The sequence below is a fragment of the Bos grunniens genome, chromosome 26, assembly GCF_055505025.1.
Source record: "Bos grunniens cultivar Pamir isolate PY7600 chromosome 26, Bosgru_T2T1.0, whole genome shotgun sequence".
NCBI lineage: Eukaryota > Metazoa > Chordata > Mammalia > Artiodactyla > Bovidae > Bos > Bos grunniens.
In genome coordinates this window covers 18,687,817-18,706,549 of record NC_141190.1, presented here as the reverse complement: position 1 = coordinate 18,706,549, position 18,733 = coordinate 18,687,817, and the positions used below count along the sequence as shown (strand labels likewise).

Below are 18,733 nucleotides of genomic sequence, written 5' to 3'. Positions count from 1 at the left end.
GCTGATGCAGTTAGTGCTCCTGTTTCTGGGACTGCAGAAAGGGCAGTACTGCCCTTGGCAAACCATGGCAGTGAGAATAGAAAAGTAGATGCTCGAACTTGCAGAATGACTGGCTGCAGGTATCAGAGGAAGGCAGTCTCAAGACCTGCAGAGGCTTTGTGTGTGTGTGTGTGTGTGTGTCTGGATGCCTGGGTGTCAACAACATTGAAAATCAGGAGACACAGGGTAGCATAGTTCGGTATTTCAAAAAAAGACGTTAGGACTTCTCTGCTGGTCCAGTGGTTAAGAAACTGCCTGCCAATGAAGGGTTCAATTCCTGGTCTGGGAGGCTTCCACGTGTGGTGGAACAACTAAGTCCGTGCACCACAACTGCTAAGTCTGTGCTCTAGAGCCTGCTTACAGCAACTACCGGAGCCCACGTGCCCTGCAGCCCGTGCTTCCCAGCAGGAGAAGCCACCGCCATGAGAAGCCTGTGCACTGCAACAAAGAGCAGGCCCGACTCACCACAACTAGAGGAAAGCCTGCACAGCAACGAAGACCCAGCACAGCCGAATATAAGTAAATAAATAAAATTTAAATAAAATCTGCAAGGGTGCTTTGGCGGGCAATTCCAGTCAGGCAAGGCCTATGAGATGTACTCAGATCAGGGTTCCTGCAAGTTGCTTCTGGGCCCTACCCTCTTTCCCTTTAATCCACTTTTCTGGCAGATCAACTTCCTAATGCCCAGTCTTGCTCAGGTTACCCATCACCCCAACTCTGAATAGGTCCACAGTACCTCCTGAATAAAACCCTTAGCTTCTTAACATAGTATCCAGAACTCAAAGGCTTGGTCCTGGTCCACTCTTCCAACCTTCTTTTGAAGCCCTTTGCTCCTCTCACTCTGGGCCCTTGCCAGCTTCCACATGTATCTAACATGATCCTGTCTCCCCGTATTTGGTCCTATTCTTTCTGCAGATAGTACCATTCCCCCAAATTTCTATCCGTCTAAATCTTACTTGGTCCAGCTACAAACCTCCTCCAACAGGGAATGGTTCCTCCTGCCCTCTGCCTTCCCGCCCCATTCAGCTCACCCAGTGGGGCTCTTACTACATACTTTCTGTATTAACTTGGGTTGGTCCGGACTGTAAAATCCAGAGAGTCCTTTGATTGCCCGACCAGAATAATTTGTCCACTCTCTTTAGAGACAGCATCAGTGCCACCCAAAACAGAGGATAGGGGAGCAGAGAACCCCTAAAGAGATCCTTGGTGCTTTGAAACAAAGACCTATGTCCAAGTATAGGTGGGATGTAGCTTTTCCATGTGGAGAAGGCAATGGCACCCCACTCCAGTATTCCTGCCTAGAAAATCCCATGGATGGAGGAGCCTGGTGGGCTGCCGTCTATGGGGTCGCACAGAGTCGGACACGACTGAAGTGACTTAGCAGCAGCAGCAGCTTTTCCATAAGACCTGTATAACCTCACTATTTTACTTAATACCTCTTTGATATATTTGGTTCACGTATTCCTTTATTCATTCAAAAATAGCTACATAAGCAAAAACCAAATATAGTCCTTAACTCATAGAACTTACAGTCTAGTGGGAGAAGCCAAAACTAATCAATAATAAAAACAAACCTAGAAATGCTGCAGAATGGTGACCTGAGACATAGTGATTGAATCTTGAGAAGGTTTTCAGGTTTTCTAATTCACACGATCCTGTAAATTATTTTAACTGGGTGACGAGCCTTTTATTTCACAATTAAACTGGTCCTTTACATGTTCCAGAAGAGGTACCTTTGGATTTAATTCACGCTGAAGTGTGAATGAGCAAGGCAGCCCTCTCTTCCTAAATCCTTGAAAGAAGATAGATCCTGTGGTTGAAGATGACTGCAGAGGCCTAAGGAGGCTAAAGAACAGTTTCCTTCACTTTCTGATTTTGACTGGGGGACGCTTGGAAGCTGGCTCTGAAGGATCCTGTCTAGAGGACAAGAGAGGTGTGGAAGTCATAAGGCCTTTGCTGACCTTCACTCTTCTTAGTAGCTATAGAAGCATCATGTGCAAAATTTATCTGTGTACCAAAACAACCTGCACAAGAATAGGTTATAATGGCAGGAAAAAAGGATCCCTCCCAGCTTCAGCTCACATGACAGTGGAGATAACACCCAGCACGGAGAGTTCATAATGTACTGGCCCATTTCTGAACATCACATATGTTACTCCTTTGAAACTTACCATCAGCACCTGGGGCCTCCTTACGTGAGGTCTGGGGTGTTTTTGATTAGAGCACCAGAGAGATTCCAATTCAAAACGATTCATTCGGTTTGCAGGTTTTCCAACTCACCCTGCAAGACTGAGGACCACTGCCACCTCCCTCAACTCTGCCCCACACCAAGCCTGGCTGCTTGTGGTACTTTCAGGCTTTCAGAGAGTTTGGTCTTTGCCTTTGCTGTGGCCCAGACAGCCTGGCCCCCTTGCCCTCCAGCTACAGTCTGAGTTTTTGAAGTGTAGGATCCATGGCTTATTCAATACTGTAGCCCCAGATGGTGACTCCCAATGAGTAATGCTTCAGGACTGCGTGAGCTTCCAGTCTTCTGCTCTGCCAGCTTCTTAACTCTGACCTTGTGGTCCTGGCTAGGGAAAATGACCTAGCCAGAACTTTCACTCTGGGGTTCCAGCCCCGATCTAGTTTGTTTTTAGCTGTGTAGAACCGGTTCCTCTCATTCCCCTCACTGAGTTCCCTCCCCAGATTTCTGGCCCTGTGGCCAATTTTTGAAGAGGATTCCATAGCAAAGCTGGACAGTTTTTTTTTTTTTCCCCCAACATGTGAAATATGTAGATGTTAGTCTTTAGTGTGTCTGAAGGAGACTGAAGGGTTAAGCTTTGCCCCAGCCCAGAGTAACCTAGTGCCCCAGGAAGTAAACTATTGGGAATGATTTGTAGCACACATTTGTCCTTTAATTTTTCCCCATTTTTGCCGGTGATCCCCCACTGGGTGAGCTTTGCTGGGAGACAGAGCCCTCCCCCAGGAAGAAGGGTAGAGGCAAATGACCTCGGCCAGGTCAATCGGATGTTCTTCTGATGACTCTGCCTCTCCAGGGGGGTGACTTGGAGACCCTTCAGCAGAGGGGTGACTGCTGAGAGTCAAGTGGCACTAAATGGACTGACCTTGGCTGGGTTTACTGTTCCTTAGCCCCCTTCCTTCTTGCCAGCTCTTCAACCTAGTTTAATTCCAATGAATCCAGTTTCTGTTATGTTAGCCAAAGTTAGTTTCCAGAGCTTGCGATCCAGATTGACATAAATCTGAATGTACATCTGCAGGGGATGGTTTAAATAAACCAGGGAACGTCTATAAGATGGAATACTACATAGCAGTTCAAAAGATTAATGGCAGGGAATTCCCTGGCAGTCCAGAGGTTAGGACTCCAGGCTTTTACTTTAGAGGGTGTGGGTTTGATTCCTGGTCCAGGAACTAGGATCCCACAAGCTTCGAGGCTCAACCATAAGAAAAAGTTGAAAGAGTTATAGCAGATCTAGGTGTTCTGACATGGAAAAATCTCTAAGATGCAAGTCTAAGTACAATATGTACAGCATTATCTAAAACTTAAAATTATGTATTTCTCTGTGTATGTATGTGTTACCAGTAGAATGAGAAATCATGAGTGACGTTCTTTTGTTATGCTGTATTTTCAGGCCTAGAACAGTGACTGGCACGTTGTAGGCACTCAATAAATATTTGTTGAATAAACGTATTGCATAGAAAAAGATCTGAATGAACACACATCAAACAGAAAATAGGGGTTTCTTAAAGGAGGGACAAGAATTATTTGTATTTTTTTAAACAAGGACTGTGTCTTCATGTATTACTTGTATTATTAAACAATATAAAAATGAACTAAATATAAACAGGTGATTAAAAAGCCATTAAAATGTTGATTTCAAAGACTATCATAACAAACACAAGTTAGTTGGCAAGGAAAGGGGGAGAGAATGGGTATTCCAGATGAGTACATGATATTTTGGTGAAGTTGCTGGTCTGTTTGACAAGAGAACTAATCATTACATTTTTTAAGCCTTTTCCCTTTTTTTTTTTTCCCAAATGTTCAATAAGCAGCCTCATCCCATCCCTAACCAGGCTCAATATTGATGCAAGACTCAGAAAAGCTTATTGTACACATGATATTTTTATATTTTGACCTAGGCATCAAAATGTCCCACTTTAAGGAGAATGAACAGTAGGAGCAAAAGTGGAAAACAGAAAGCTGCATCTGGGAATTCCAAGTCATTTGCTTTGCTGGAGGGTGGGAGTGGAGAGGACGATGTTGGAACTGCTGGCACGGGCAGATCCTCCTCTTCTTTCTCTTCCACCTTGTTCCTTCTTTTATTTCTCCTTGTATTTCCTCCCCCTTTTTCTCCCCCTTCCCTTGAGGCGAGGGCCTGGAAACACAAAGATGATTCAAATACCCCCTCTGCCTTCAAACTCCAGATCTGTTGGGATAGGTAGATGGATTTGCAATCACATTTGCCGTGGACTCCAGTCCACGCCTCTGCTCTTCAACCATCTTTTAGATCCCTGGCCTTCTTCCCTTCTCCACATTTCTGAATTCCTGCCAATCTGTTCTCTACTTGGATATTTAGACCTTCATAATTCTAAACTGTGTTCTGTTGTTTGTGACTCATGTGTTCATTTGTCTCCCTGAGTTTACTGTAATCTCCTTGAGGGCTGGGGCCACTTTTCTGTGACCTTTTGTTCAGCCAAGCAGTTGGAAACAAGATGACTTTCTGAACTTTCATGAATGCCTGCTGTACAGCTGTGCTTATCATCACGCTGACAATCAATAACTCAACAGGGTAAGGATGATTTCAGGAAAGCCGTGACATCCTTGCAGAAACAGGGTGTGCAGGCTTGTCAGCTGCGGGCTACTTTTACAGCACTCAGTCAGCAATGATACTTGCTTTTAATCAGAAGTCACAGAATAACAGTTGGTTTTGAGGAGGAACCCTCCCTTTTTCAGGGTAACCGATTAAACTGTAACTACAAGTGCAATGTATGGTCCTTATCACACAGTAATGGAGATAGAAGGGCTATCTGAGAAGGGAGTTCAGCTATTTTTTTTTTGGCTGCATGATGCAGCATGCCAGATCTTAGTCCCCTGACCAGGAATTGAACCCATGCCCCCTGAAGTGGAAGCATAGAGACTTAACTACTGGATCACCAGGGAATTCCTGTGGAGTTTAGCATTCTTAATACTTACTGTCTCACCTTGAACATTTATCTAGACCTAGTGTGTGCTAGGCACTCTGCTGTGAAGCAGCTCTTCAGAGGTGATCTCATTTAATCTTCACAATACCCCTCTGAGAATTATTATTGTCCTCACTTTACAGAAAAGGAAACAGAATCAGAAAATCAAGTAACTTGTCTGGGGTCACACAGCTCGAAGTGATGGAGCCAAAAATTGAAAGTCGGCTCACTAACTTTACAGCTTAACTCTTAATTATAGTGCTGTAGTTCCCCAAATATTAATGACATTGCATGAAAAAAATATCATCAAAACAGATGAACCAGAGATACAGTTGTATGGTCTTCTTCTAGTTGTAGTGGTAATAGTTTAAAGTTTTGAACATTTCATTTGTGTGAAAGCATCAATTTAATTCAGTCAATTAATTGATGTCCTGGGTGTCATGAGACCAGGAAAAAACCTAAAAAACTTGTTCACACTTCAGGGAAATGGCAGGATTTGAGCCTTGGGTTCCCTTCTTTGTATATGCAGAAATTATACAACCTGGATTTTCCAAGGCTGCCTGGGGTTCAGTGAAAATTTTCACTGTTTGTTGAATTTTGCCTTTCTTTTCATGCATTTGCACAATAAGGACAATTTGTTCAACATAAAACTAAATGCAATTTTATTTAGACATTTTACCCAAAATTCATCAATTGAAATAATTAGAACACATGATTCAATTTTTGGTTTGGATAACAGAGTCTGAGTATTTGCTTATGCATTTGTCCAAAAAATATTTATCAAAAGGCCACTATGTGCCAGATGCCACGGGGAGCAAAATAGATGTAGTCTCTACTCATGTGTGGCGGGAAGTCTAGTTGGGAACCCTCACATGAAATGAACGGTGACATCAACTATATAAGTTGTGGTGAGAGCTATGAAGGAAGAGTTCAAGTGCTATGTGGAAGTTTGGTAGGGGAACTGATTTATTCAGAGGGGGCCATGGAAGGCATCTGAATCAGTGACTTTTATTTATTTGTTTATTTTGGCTGCACCACTCAGCTTGTGGGGATCTTAGTTCCCTAACCAGAGATCAAACCAGGCCCCCCACAGTGGATATGCAGAGTCCTAACCACTAGACTGCCAGGGAATTCCCTGAACCAGTGACTTTTAAACTGATATGTGAAAAATAATAAGGCAGGCCACCCAGGAAAAGCAACAGAGCAAAGGCTTCTGAGAAACTGAAATGTATGTGGATAGAACTTAGGGAAAGAAAAGGAGAGTGCTGGATGATCCTCACGTGAAAGGTTGTCAGAGAGAACAACAGGAAAAATATCCATAGAAAAACCCAGCAGAGGAAACTAACACAGAGAAAGAAATTAATACTTTAAGTTTACAGTGTTCTAGCATCTATTGCCTCAGTTAATCCTCACCAGAAGCCTGTGAGGTAGGGAGGGAAAGCATAATTATGATTCTTTCTCTCTTTGAGGATTAAAGCTCAGCCAGGGACAAAATTATGCAGGTTTTGGCTCCATGATTCAGATCAGAGAGGTAAACTGTGGCTTCTCTGGGAAGCCAGAAGGGAGCGGGTGGAATGAAGAAGTGACCCACTGGTATGCTGTCTGAAGAAAGCAGGCTGTGAAACAAATTTAGTAAGTACTTCTTGTCTGCTGCTCTGTACCTCTGTATCAGGACAGAAAACTAATTTTGCCATTTTAGAGAGTGACTCTTGAAGTCACTTTCAAGTCCGACAATTCTGTAATTCTGAGACTTACACATCAGGACAGAATTTGAGCGTAAGCTGTATATTTCTGACTTGAAGCTAAAAGTCGGTGGAATCCGAAGAGTTAATCAAAATAAGAAACTACAACTACCCGCAGGCCAAGGGGCTGGGTTTCCCACCGCCCCCTGCGTGGCCCCTCACCCCTTTCTTTTCCGCCACGACAGGGGGCCACTAATGACGGTTAGTTATTTGAACAGACCAATAATGTCATGAAGTTATTCGGGTTGAGGAGGGGCGGGCAAGTTAGCCAATCGTATAAAAAAGGAAGGTAAGACTTTAGCCAATCGAAAGGCATGAGGGCGGGGCCAGAGTTGGGGGCGGTGAAAGAAGTTTGCTGACTAAGATGGCGACTGAGGCGCAGAGTGAAGGGGAGGTGCCAGCCCCGGAGCCTGGCCGGAGGTGAGCCCAGTTCTTGGTCCAGCTGCCTAGGAAACGAGGCCGTGGGCTGGTCGTACTGACGCCTTTCTCTTGGGTCACGGTGACCCAGGGGGCCAGGCTTTGTTCCTTTTTTCTGCGGCGTTTCTCATCTTTGCGCCTGCAGGGACTGAGGCTCGGTGGTCTGGCGCCGGCGCTGGGCACAGCCAGGACCCTGGTTGATCCTGCTGATGCTATTGGGAGGTCCACTAGCAGGGTTGGCTGCAAACCGACCTGTTTGTGGTGGCAACGCTGCGTGCCTTTGCGCTGAGACTCATCTCAATGGTGAGGAAACAAGCCCAGAGCTGTTAAGCGAATTCCCCAACGTCGCACAGCGCTGGGAGAGAACGCTGTCAGATCAGATCAGATCAGATCAGTCGCTCAGTCGTCTCCGACTCTTGGCGACCCCTGGTCTCCCGCATTGTAGACAGACGGTTTACCGTCTGAGCCACCAGGGAAGTAGGGGGAGAACGCTGTCAGTACTTTTTAATCTCTTCCGAGGCAGTTTATATGGTTAATTCGGAGCACAGATTTGAATGTCGTTTAGATATGGATTTGAGTCCTTGGATCAGTTAAACATTTGAAATTTTTTAATGTAATGAAAACATTTAGCATGAGATCTACCCTGTTGGTAAAATTTTAAGAGCACAGTGAGTGTTGTCGACTGTAGGTAGTGTTGTACAGTAAATCTCAAAAGCTTATTCATTTTGCTTAACTGAAACTTTAAGTAAATAGTAACTTCCCATTGCTCTTCTCCCAGCTGCTAGCAAGCCCCATTCCATTCTTTAATTCTGTGACTTTGACTATTTTAGACATCTCGTGTAAGCGTATATCTCATATAAGTGGAATCATTTGTCTTTCTGCAACTGGCTTATTTCAGTTAGCATAATGTCCTCAAGTTTCATCCATACTGTCACATACTGCAGAATTCTCTTTTGTAAAGGCGAGTAATATTCCGCTCTATGTATATACCATAGTTCGCCTGTATCTATTCATATGTCCATGGACATTTAGGTTGTTGCCACATCTTGGCTATTGTTAATTATGCCTCAGTGAACATGAGACTGCTAATAATTCTTTGAGATCCTAATTTCATACTTTTGGATAAATACAAAGAAGGAGATTGCTGGGTCCTAGGGTAGCTCTATTTAAAATTTTTTTTGTGAACTTCTAGGCTACTCGCTGCTGTTGTTTAGTCTCTAAGTTGTGTCTGACTCTTTTGCAACCCTATGTACTATAGCCTGCCAGGCTCCTCTGTCCATGGAATTTCCCAGGCAGGGATACTGGAGTGGGTTGCCAGGAGATCTAGGGATCAAACTGGTGTCTTCTGCATTGGTAGGTGAGTTCTTTACCACTGAGCTATGCACTGCCCTATTTTGTTTTCCTCCCAGCAGTGTACAAAGGTTCCAGATTCTCCAGGTCCTCACCAACACTTTTTTTTTTTTAATCATAGCCATCCTGACAGATGTGCGATGATACCGACTGTGGTGAGGAACAAGGCAAGGCTGCCCACTCTTGCCACTTCTGCTCAACATAGTATTGGAAGTCCTAGCCAGAGCAATTAGGCAAGAAAAAAAAACAAGGAGGGATTGAAATAAGAAAAGGAAGAAGTAAAGTTATCCCTCTTTGAAGACATGATTTTGTATGTAGGAAATCCTTAAGATGCTAACAAAAAAAAAACTATTCGAATTTATAAACAGGTTCAAGTTGCAGGATACAAAATTAACATACAGAAATCAGTTATGATTCTATACGCTAAGAATGAACTATCTGAAAAGGAAATTAGGAAAAGAATCATAATTATAGGAGCACTAAAAACAATAAAATACTTGGGCCAATTTTTAAACTTCTCTCAGCTTCAGTTTCTTCATTTGTAAACGGACATAATGATGTCTACTCCAGAGAATGTCAGGATTAAACCAGACAATCCTTTTAAAGCTATCAGTGCTGAACCTAGTAGTTAATAACCACTCCATACTTAATAGTTTTTTGTTCTTCTAGTAGAAGAACTAAAGAACAGATCAGAGGAATCAGTTTAGGAAATCATTGCTTTATTTCTACAGAGTGTTTTCTCCCAAGTTAGCACACTCCCAAGATAGCTTTTCCTAGAAAGAATTTCTAGGTGGTTTTACCCCAGCTTTAAGAACTTAGTTGTCTTAATTGAGAAAATGCATATTGGAATTCAGCGAAAGAAAAAAGAAAGTGAGGTCGTTCAGTCGTGTTCGACTCTGCAACCCCATGGGCTGTAGACTACCACACCCCTCCATCCATGGAATGTTGTGAGTACTGGAGTGGGTTGTCATTTCCTTCTCCAGAGGATCTTCCCAGCCAAGGCATCTAACCTGGGTATCCCACAGTGTAGGCAGACGCTTTACTGTCTGAGCCACCAGGGAAGTATTAATTCAGTCTGGAATTCAGTAGAGTGAGCCTATTTACAGTGTTGTTTGTTGAGTCTCTAAGTCAAGTCTGACTCCTTTTTTAAAAAAAATTATTTTTTTATTGAAGGATAATTGCTTTACAAAATTTTGTTGTTTTCTGTCAAACCTCAACGTGAATCAGCCATCAGTTCAGTTCAGTCGCTCAGTCGTGTCTGACTCTTTGCGACCCCATGAATCCCAGCATGCCAGGCCTCCCTGTCCATCACCAACTCCTGGAGTTCACTCAGACTCACGTCCATCGAGTCAGTGATGCCATCCAGCCATCTCATCCTCTGTTGTCCCCTTTTCCTCCTGCCCCCAATCCCTCCCAGCACCAGAGTCTTTTCCAATGGGTCAACTCTTCAAATGAGGTGGCCAAAGTATTGGAGTTTCAGCTTTAGCATCATTCCTTCCAAAGAAATCCCAGGGCTGATCTCTTTCAGAATGGACTGGTTGGATCTCCTTGCAGTCCAAGGGACTCTCAAGAGTCTTCTCCAACACCACAGTTCAAAAGCATCAATTCTTCGCCGCTCAGCCTTCTTCACAGTCCAACCCTCACATCCATACATGACCACAGGAAAAACCATAGCCTTGACTAGACGGACCTTTGTTGGCAAAGTAATGTCTCTGCTTTTCAATATGCTATCTAGGTTGGTCATAACTTTCCTGCCAAGGAGTAAGTGTCTTTTAATTTCATGCTGCAGTCACCATCTGCAGTGATTTTGGAGCCCCCAAAAATAAAGTCTGACACTGTTTCCATTGTTTCCCCATCTATTTCCCATGAAGTGATGGGACCAGATGCCATGATCTTTGTTTTCTGAATGCTGAGTTTTAAGCCAACTTTTTCACTCTCCTCTTTCACCTTCATCAAGAGGCTTTTTAGTTCTTCTTCACTTTCTGCCATAAGGGTGGTGTCATCTGCATATCTGAGGTTATTGATATTTCTCCCGGCAATCTTGATTCCAGCTTGTGTTTCTTCCAGTCCAGCGTTTCTCATGATGTACTCTGCATATAAGTTAAATAAGCAGGGTGACAGTATACAGCCTTGACGTACTCCTTTTCCTATTTGGGACCAGTCTGTTGTTTCATGTCCAATTCTAACTGTTGCTTCCTGACCTGCATACAGATTTCTCAAGAGGCAGGTCAGGTGGTCTGGTATTCCCATCTCTTTTAGAATTTTCCACAGTTTATTGTGATCCACACAGTCAAAGGCTTTGGCATAGTCAATAAAGCAGAAATAGATGTTTTTCTGGAACTCTCTTGCTTTTTCCATGATCCAGCGGATGTTGGCAATTTGATCTCTGGTTCCTCTGCTTTTTCTGAAACCAGCTTGTACATCTGGAAGTTCATGGTTCACGTATTGCTGAAGCCTGGCTTGGAGAATTTTGAGCATTACTTTACTAGCATGTGAAATAAGTGCAATTGTGCAGTAGTATAGGTATACATATATCCCCTCCCTTCTGAACCTCCTTCCCATCTCCCTCCCCATCCCACCCCTCTAGGTTGATATAGAGCCCTTGTTTGAGTTTCCTGAGCCATACACAGCAAATTCTTGTTGGCTATCTATTTTACATATGGGAGTCTGACCTTTTTGCAACCCTCTGGGCTTTAGCCTGCCAGGCCTGTGTTGTATACATTGCCCCAGTGTAAATGAGTAAAACTTTTGGTTGGTATCTGTTGGTGCTGTTTGTATTGAATAGGAGAATGCACATCTCTGAAAGCTGGGTTTGTGGCTAGGACTTGGACTCCTTACTTAGCAGAGATGGGAGTGGTAGTATGTTATTTCATATTTTATAGGGAAGAATTTTCCCCTCTTGAAGCTGCCTGTAAATGGTTGGATCATTTCCCTCCCCAGAAACCGTAGAGGGAATTGATGAGTTTGATTAGATCATCCTTTAGCCTGCTCTAAAATCTTGAATTGTGATGAAAATCTGAAGACAAAATACCGTTCGACAGCAGGAATAGTTTGAATTTCTTTAAAGGATATTGCTATTTGAATTTAAATTTGGGGCAATAGTATTAGTTACATAATCAGTTGATATTCACAGACTGTTATCTGAACCTGAAGTAGTTCATAGAGAAGTTGAGTTTTCTAAGGGCTTTTTGAGGGCAGGTCATGTATATTTTTATTATGTATTCCCAACAATTAGGTTTGTGTAGGTGGTCTGCAGTTTACTGGCCAATACTTTGGCCACTTGATGCAAACAGCTGACTCACTGGAAAAGACCCTGATGGTTTTGAAAGATTGAGGACAAAAGGAAAGGAGGGGAGCAGAGAATGAGATGGTTGGATAGCATCACCAACTCAGTGGACATGAACTTGAGCAAACTACAGGAGATAGTGAGGGACAGGGAGGCCTGGTGTCCTGCAGTCCATGGGTTCGCAAAGAGTCGGACACGACTTACTGACTGAACAACAATAACAAGGTGGTCAGTAATGAATGAATAATAGTTTTTGGTATTTTTAAGACAAAAATATTACCTTGTGATAAATGCCATGCAAATTACTTTATGCTCTGCAGATATTAACCTTTCTAATCTTCTGTTGCTGATATGGTCGCTTGTAGTCCATAAAGAAGAGGAAAGAATTGTCTATTTGCACAAAGCAATATATATTTGCATGTTGAATGGAGAATATATGATCATCTGTTTAGAACTGTTTTGCTTTCTAGTTCTGTTTCTTCATTATTATTTTAAGCCTGCATCTAATAAGGGAAATCCACAAATTGAAGCTATCTACTCTACCAGTAGTAGTATAAAAATAATAGAAAAAAAAGTAGAGACTCTCAAGGGCCAAAGAGAGAAAAAACAAAAGCAGGAAAAGAATTATAGCCACCTACCCACATAATTGGCAGTAGGGAAATATGGCTCAGTATTTTTTGAGTTGAAAAGAGGCATAAAAAGAAAGTCCTAACTATTATTAGATGAAGAGGGGAAATTGATAACAGAGTCACAGGCTTTTTAACCTCAATATTCCCTGAAAAAAAGAAACCCACTGTGAACCAGAAAAGCAAACAAGAACATACAGGAGTGGAGAGAGGCAGAACAAGTCCTGGAAGTGATAGCATTTGTGAAAAGTTGGAGACAGTTAATATACCAGCAGTGTCTAAGTTTTGGAGCCCTGCCCATGGGACTTAGGAATAGCAGGAAGCTTTGGAACAGACTTTGGGATAGTTACATCCCAGTTTGGAAATGTTTTTGGAGGATAAGGAAGGTGTCTGAAGATGGGGAAAGTGCCCTGTATCCTGCTGAATCACTACAGTATAGACTTAGTAAAGTCCCTTTTTAAAATTACATTGTTCTTTTCTCTTAGAAGACAGCAGTGTGGCCCTTCAAGAAAAGTGATAGACAGAACCTGTTGATCTTAGGAAGAATTTTCTGTTCTCACTTGTAAAAAAAGTAGAAAACATGGTTTAAATGTCTGAATCCAGTTTTTTTGGCTGCTGAGCTGTGAGGCGTTGGAGATCTTAGTTTCCCGAACAGGGATTAATGGGCCCATAGCAGCAAGAGCACCGAGTCCTAACCACTTGACCACCAGAGAACTCCCTGAATCTAATTTTTTATTTGTACTGTCAAATTCTGTGAACTGAAATGAGGAATAGATTCTTTAGGGGTCTTTCTTGAATCAGAATCTTTTTATTTTGCATTTTTATCAGTTTATCTGGCTTAGAGAGTTTATTTACAGGCAAGGGCACTCTTGATGGAAGGAGAGGGGAAAAAGAAAATAGAATTTTAAAGTTAATCTTTATAAACTGGTCAATGGGCTACCTTTCTTTGCCTCTAACCTTTAGCTGTAGAGTTTGTAAGGTTAAACAGTGTTGAAGAAGGAGGTTTCTGGGTGGTTGTGGAGAAGGTCCTCAGAGAGCAGCAGTCTTTTTATTAATGCAAGTTCAAAAAACTGTTCTATTTGTTAAATGGACTTAAGGACTGATTCCATTCAGGTTCATAAGCCAATTGATAAGGCAATTTAGGTAATTTGCATAAAGTATATAAATGAACTTATTTGCACTCATCTCACACGCTAGTAGGAGAAGGCAATGGCACCCCACTCCAGTGCTCTTGCCTGGAAAATCCCATGGATGGAGGAGCCTGGTAGGCTGCGCAGTCCATGGGGTCGCTAAGAGTCGGACACGACTGAGCAACTTCACTTTTACTTTTCACTTTCATGCACTGGAGAAGGAAATGGTAACCTACTCCAGTGTTCTTGCCTGGAGAATCCCAGGGACGGAGGAGCCTGGTGGGCTGCCGTCTATGGGGTCGCACGGAGTCGGACACGACTGAAGTGGCTTAGCAGCAGCAGCAGCAGCATACGGTAGTAAAGTAATGCTCAAAATTCTCCAAGCCAGGCTTCAGCAATACATGAACTGTGAACTTCCAGATGTTTAAGCTGATTTTAGAAAAGGCGGAGGAACCAGAGACCAAATTGCCAACATCCGCTGGATCATGGAAAAAGGAAGAGAGTTCCAGAAAAACATCTATTTCTGCTTTATTGACTATGCCAAAGCCTTTGACTGTGTGGATCACAATAAACTGTGGAAAATTCTAAAAGAGATGGGAATACCAGACCACCTGACCTGCCTCTTGAGAAACCTATATGCAGATCAGGAAGCAACAGTTAGAACTGGACATGAAACAACAGACTGGTCCCAAATAGGAAAAGGAGTATGTCAAGGCTGTATATTGTCACCCTGCTTATTTAACTTATATGCAGAGTACATCATGAGAAATGCTGGACTGGAAGAAACACAAGCTGGAATCAAGATTGCCGGGAGAAATATCAATAACCTCAGATATGCAGATGATACCACCCTTATGGCAGAAAGTGAAGAAGAACTAAAAAGCCTCTTGATGAAGGTGAAAGAGGAGAGTGAAAAAGTTGACTTAAAGCTCAACATTCAGAAAACGAAGATCATGACATCTGGTCCCATCACTTCATGGGAAATAGATGGGGAAACAATGGAAACAGTGTTTATTTTTTTGGGCTCCAGAATCACTGCAGATGGTGACTGCAGCATGAAATTAAAAGACACTTACTCCTTGGCAGGAAAGTTATGACCAACCTAGATAGCATATTGAAAAGCAGAGACATTACTTTGCCAACAAAGGTCCGTCTAGTCAAGGCTATGGTTTTTCCTGTGGTCATGTATGGATGTGAGGGTTGGACTGTGAAGAAGGCTGAGCGGCGAAGAATTGATGCTTTTGAACTGTGGTGTTGGAGAAGACTCTTGAGAGTCCCTTGGACTGCAAGGAGATCCAACCAGTCCATTCTGAAAGAGATCAGCCCTGGGATTTCTTTGGAAGGAATGATGCTAAAGCTGAAACTCAAGTACTTTGGCCACCTCATTTGAAGAGTTGACTCATTGGAAAAGACTCTGATGCTGGGAAGGATTGGGGGCAGGAGGAGAAGGGGATGACAGAGGATGAGATGGCTGGATGGCATCACTGACTCAATGGACATGAGTCTGAGTGAACTCCAGGAGTTGGTGATGGACAGGGAGGCCTGGCGTGCTGCAATTCATGGGGTCGCAGAGTTGGACACAACTGAGCAACTAAACTGAGCTGAACTGAACAAACCAGAAGTAGATTCATAGATATAGAAAACAAGCTTATGTTTACCAAAGGAGAAAGAACACATACTATATGTAAAATAAACAACAAGGACCTATCTGTCAGTAGCACAGGGAACTATCTTCAATATCTTCTAATAATCTGTAGTGGAAAAGAATCTGAAAAAAGAATATGCATACACACATATATAACTGAATCACTTTGTCTGAAACATTGTAAATCAACTATGCTTCAGTAAAAAATGAAAAAAGAATATACCTGATCTGTTTGTCAGATTGTCCCATTTTATGTTTGAAAGAGACTTACTACAGTTGATTGATTAGATTATTACTTCCTTTTGTTTTTTAATCAGCACTTATCAGTACTTTCTTCCTGAAGATACCTTCTGGCTACCTTGAGTAAACCCTATTGATTACATTTTATTAACCATGTTTCTAGAAATGCCAGAGTCCATCTATTTTGTGCTGATGTTTTGCTAGTTTTACCTGATCAGGGTTCAACTAGGACACAGAAACTATATAGTAATTTGAACAAAGAAAGTTTAGTATAAAGAGTTATTGATTCTAACAGGGAATTGGAGTAACAGGGGATTGGCTAATAAATAAAGAGATCGCTAAAGAATTACAGATAGAAACCAGCATCAACTATGCCCTGCATATGTATATCAAGTCATCATGCTGTACACTTTATAAATACTATATCTTATCATTTTGTCTGCTAATTATACCTTGATAAAGCTGGATAAAAAGAATCCACTATAATTCTTAGGGCTGAGATAGAATGTGCTAAGAAGAGATAGATACCCTAGGGCAGATATCCCACGTTGGAGCCACAGAATGGCAGAGAAATAATGTGGTAGAACTTGTTGGAAATTCACCTTCAGGAACCTTCCTGAAACCCACCCCTTTAGGATACTTGGGAAAGCTGTGCATAGGGAGATGTCTCAGGGATGACGGGGTGTGTGGGTGGAAAGCAGCTGGCTTATGGGTGCTGCTGACTGCTATAACATGGAGCCTATCAATGGAGAAGCTGTGCAACCTGCAGGAGCTTCCCTAGAGGAGCAGCCTGAAAGCCTAAAGGGAAAGGCCCTGCCTCCTCCTCTATCTCTGCAGTGTTCTTTATCAGTAATGCTGAACATTGTACCAGCTAGAAAAGGAAGTATACTTAGAGGCTCTGGCTCCATTTTTGCAGAGTAGGCAGTGATGGATGAGAGGCAATAAGTTGGTGACTTGCACATGGAAAATCATCTTATCTCCAAGTTCCTGGTTTCCCTTGCTGCAACACTGCCTAGGTCTATTCTATAGAGAATTATGAGGTGGAAGCTTCCATAAGCCTCTTATCCTTATCCATCAGAGGGCAGATGGAATGAAAACCACAATCACAGAAAACTAATCAAACTGATCACATGGACCACAACCTTGTCTAACTCAGTGAGACTATGAGCCATGCCATGTAGGGCCATCCAAGATGGATGGGTCATGCTGGAGAGTTCTGATAAAATGTGGTCCACTAGAGAAGGGGATGGCAAATCACTTCAGTATTCTTGCCTTGAGAACCCCATGAACAGTATGAAAAGGCAAAAAGATAGGACACTGAAAGATGAATTCCCCAGGTCAGTAGGTGCCCAATATGCTACTGGAGAACAGTGGAAAAATAACTCCAGAAAGAATGAAGAGACGGAGCCAAAGCAAAAGCAACACTCAGTTGTGGATGTACTGGTGATGAAAGTAAAGTCCTATGCTGTAAAGAGCAATATTGCATAGGAACCTGGAATGTTAGGTCCATGAATCAAAGCAAATTGAAAGTTGTCAAACAGGACATGGCAAGAGTGAACGTCGACATTTTAGGAATCAGTGAACTAAAATGGACAGGAATGGGTGAATTTAACTCAGATGAACATTATATCTACTACTGTGGGCAGGAATCTCTTAGAAGAAATGGAGTAGCTATCATAGTCAACAAAAGAGTCCAAAATGCAGTACTTGGATGCAATCTCAAAAACGACAGAATGATCTCTGTTCGTTTCCAAGGCAAATCATTCAATATCACGGTAATCCAAGTCTATGCCCCAACCAGTAATGCTGAAGAAGCTGAAGTTGAATGGTTCTATGAAGACCTACAAGACCTTCTAGAACTAACAGCCAAAAAAGATGTCCTTTTTATTATAGGGGACTGGAATGCAAAAGGAGGAAGTCAAGAGATACCTGGAATAACAGGCAAATGTGGCCTTGGAGTACAGAATGAAGAAGGGCAAAGGCTAATAGAGTTTTGCCAAGAGAATGCACTGGTCATAGCAAACACCCTCTTCCAACAACACAAGCGAAGACTCTACATATGGACAGTGTTGACCAAGATGGTCAACACCGAAATCAGATTGATTATATTCTTTGCAGCCAAAGATGGAGAAGCCCTATGCAGTCAGCAAAAACAAGACCGGGAGCTGAGTGTGGCTCAGATCATGAACTCCTTATTGCCAAATTTAGACTTAAATGGAAGAAAATATGGAAAATCACTAGACCATTCAGGTATGATCTAAATCAAATCTCTTAGGATTATACAGTGGAAGTGACAAACAGATTCAAGGGATTAGATCTGAGAGACAGAGTGCCTGAAAACTATGAATGGAGGTTCATGACACTGTACAGGAGGCAATGATCAAGACCATCCTCAAGAAAAAGAAAGGCAAAATGGCTGTCTGAGGAGGACTTACAAATAGCTGAGAAGAGAAGAGAAGCGAAAAGCAAAGGAGAAAAGGAAAGATATACCCATTTGAATGCAGAGTTCCAAAGAATAGCAAGGAGAGATAAGAAAGCCTTCCTCAGTGATTAGTGCAAAAAAATAGAGGAAAACAATAGAATGGGAAAGACTAGAGATCTCTTCAAGAAAATTAGAGCTACCAAGGGAACGTTTCATGCAAAGATGGGCACAATAAAGGACAGAAAGGGTATGGACCTAACAAAAGCAGAAGATATTAAAAAGAGGGGGCAAGAATACACAGAAGAACTATACAAAAAAGATCTTCATGACCCAGATAATCATGATGGTGTGATCACTCACCTAGAGCCAGACATCCTGGAATGTGAAGTCAAGTGGGCCTTAGGAAGCATCACTACGAACAGAGCTAGTGGAGGTGATGGAATTCCATTTGAGCTATTTCAAATTCTAAAAGATGATGCTGTGAAAGTGCTGCACTCAGTATGTCAGCAAATTTGGAAAACTCAGCAGTGGCCACAGGACTGGAGAAGGTCGGTTTTCATTCCAATCCCAAACAAAGGCAATGCCAAAGAATGCTCAAACTACTGCACAGTTGCACTCATCTCACGTGCTAGTAAACTAATGCTCAAAATTCTCTAAG

General features: G+C 42.4%; 1 protein-coding gene across 4 annotated transcripts in view; it reads left to right on the top strand.

Moving 5' to 3' along the window:
- The first annotated feature begins 7,313 nt into the window (after window positions 1-7,313).
- ARHGAP19 (Rho GTPase activating protein 19) overlaps window positions 7,314-18,733 on the top strand; it is a 70,520-nt gene continuing 59,100 nt past the window's right edge. For 2 of the 4 annotated variants that reach the window (XM_086379372.1, XM_086379370.1), the window contains exon 1: window positions 7,314-7,379. In XM_086379372.1, the coding sequence (XP_086235498.1) occupies window positions 7,324-7,379 (56 nt within the window). In that variant the 5' untranslated portion in view covers window positions 7,314-7,323. Of the gene's footprint in view, window positions 7,680-18,733 lie in introns of all 4 variants that reach the window. The other 2 variants (XM_086379374.1, XM_086379373.1) reach the window with 1 other exon arrangement.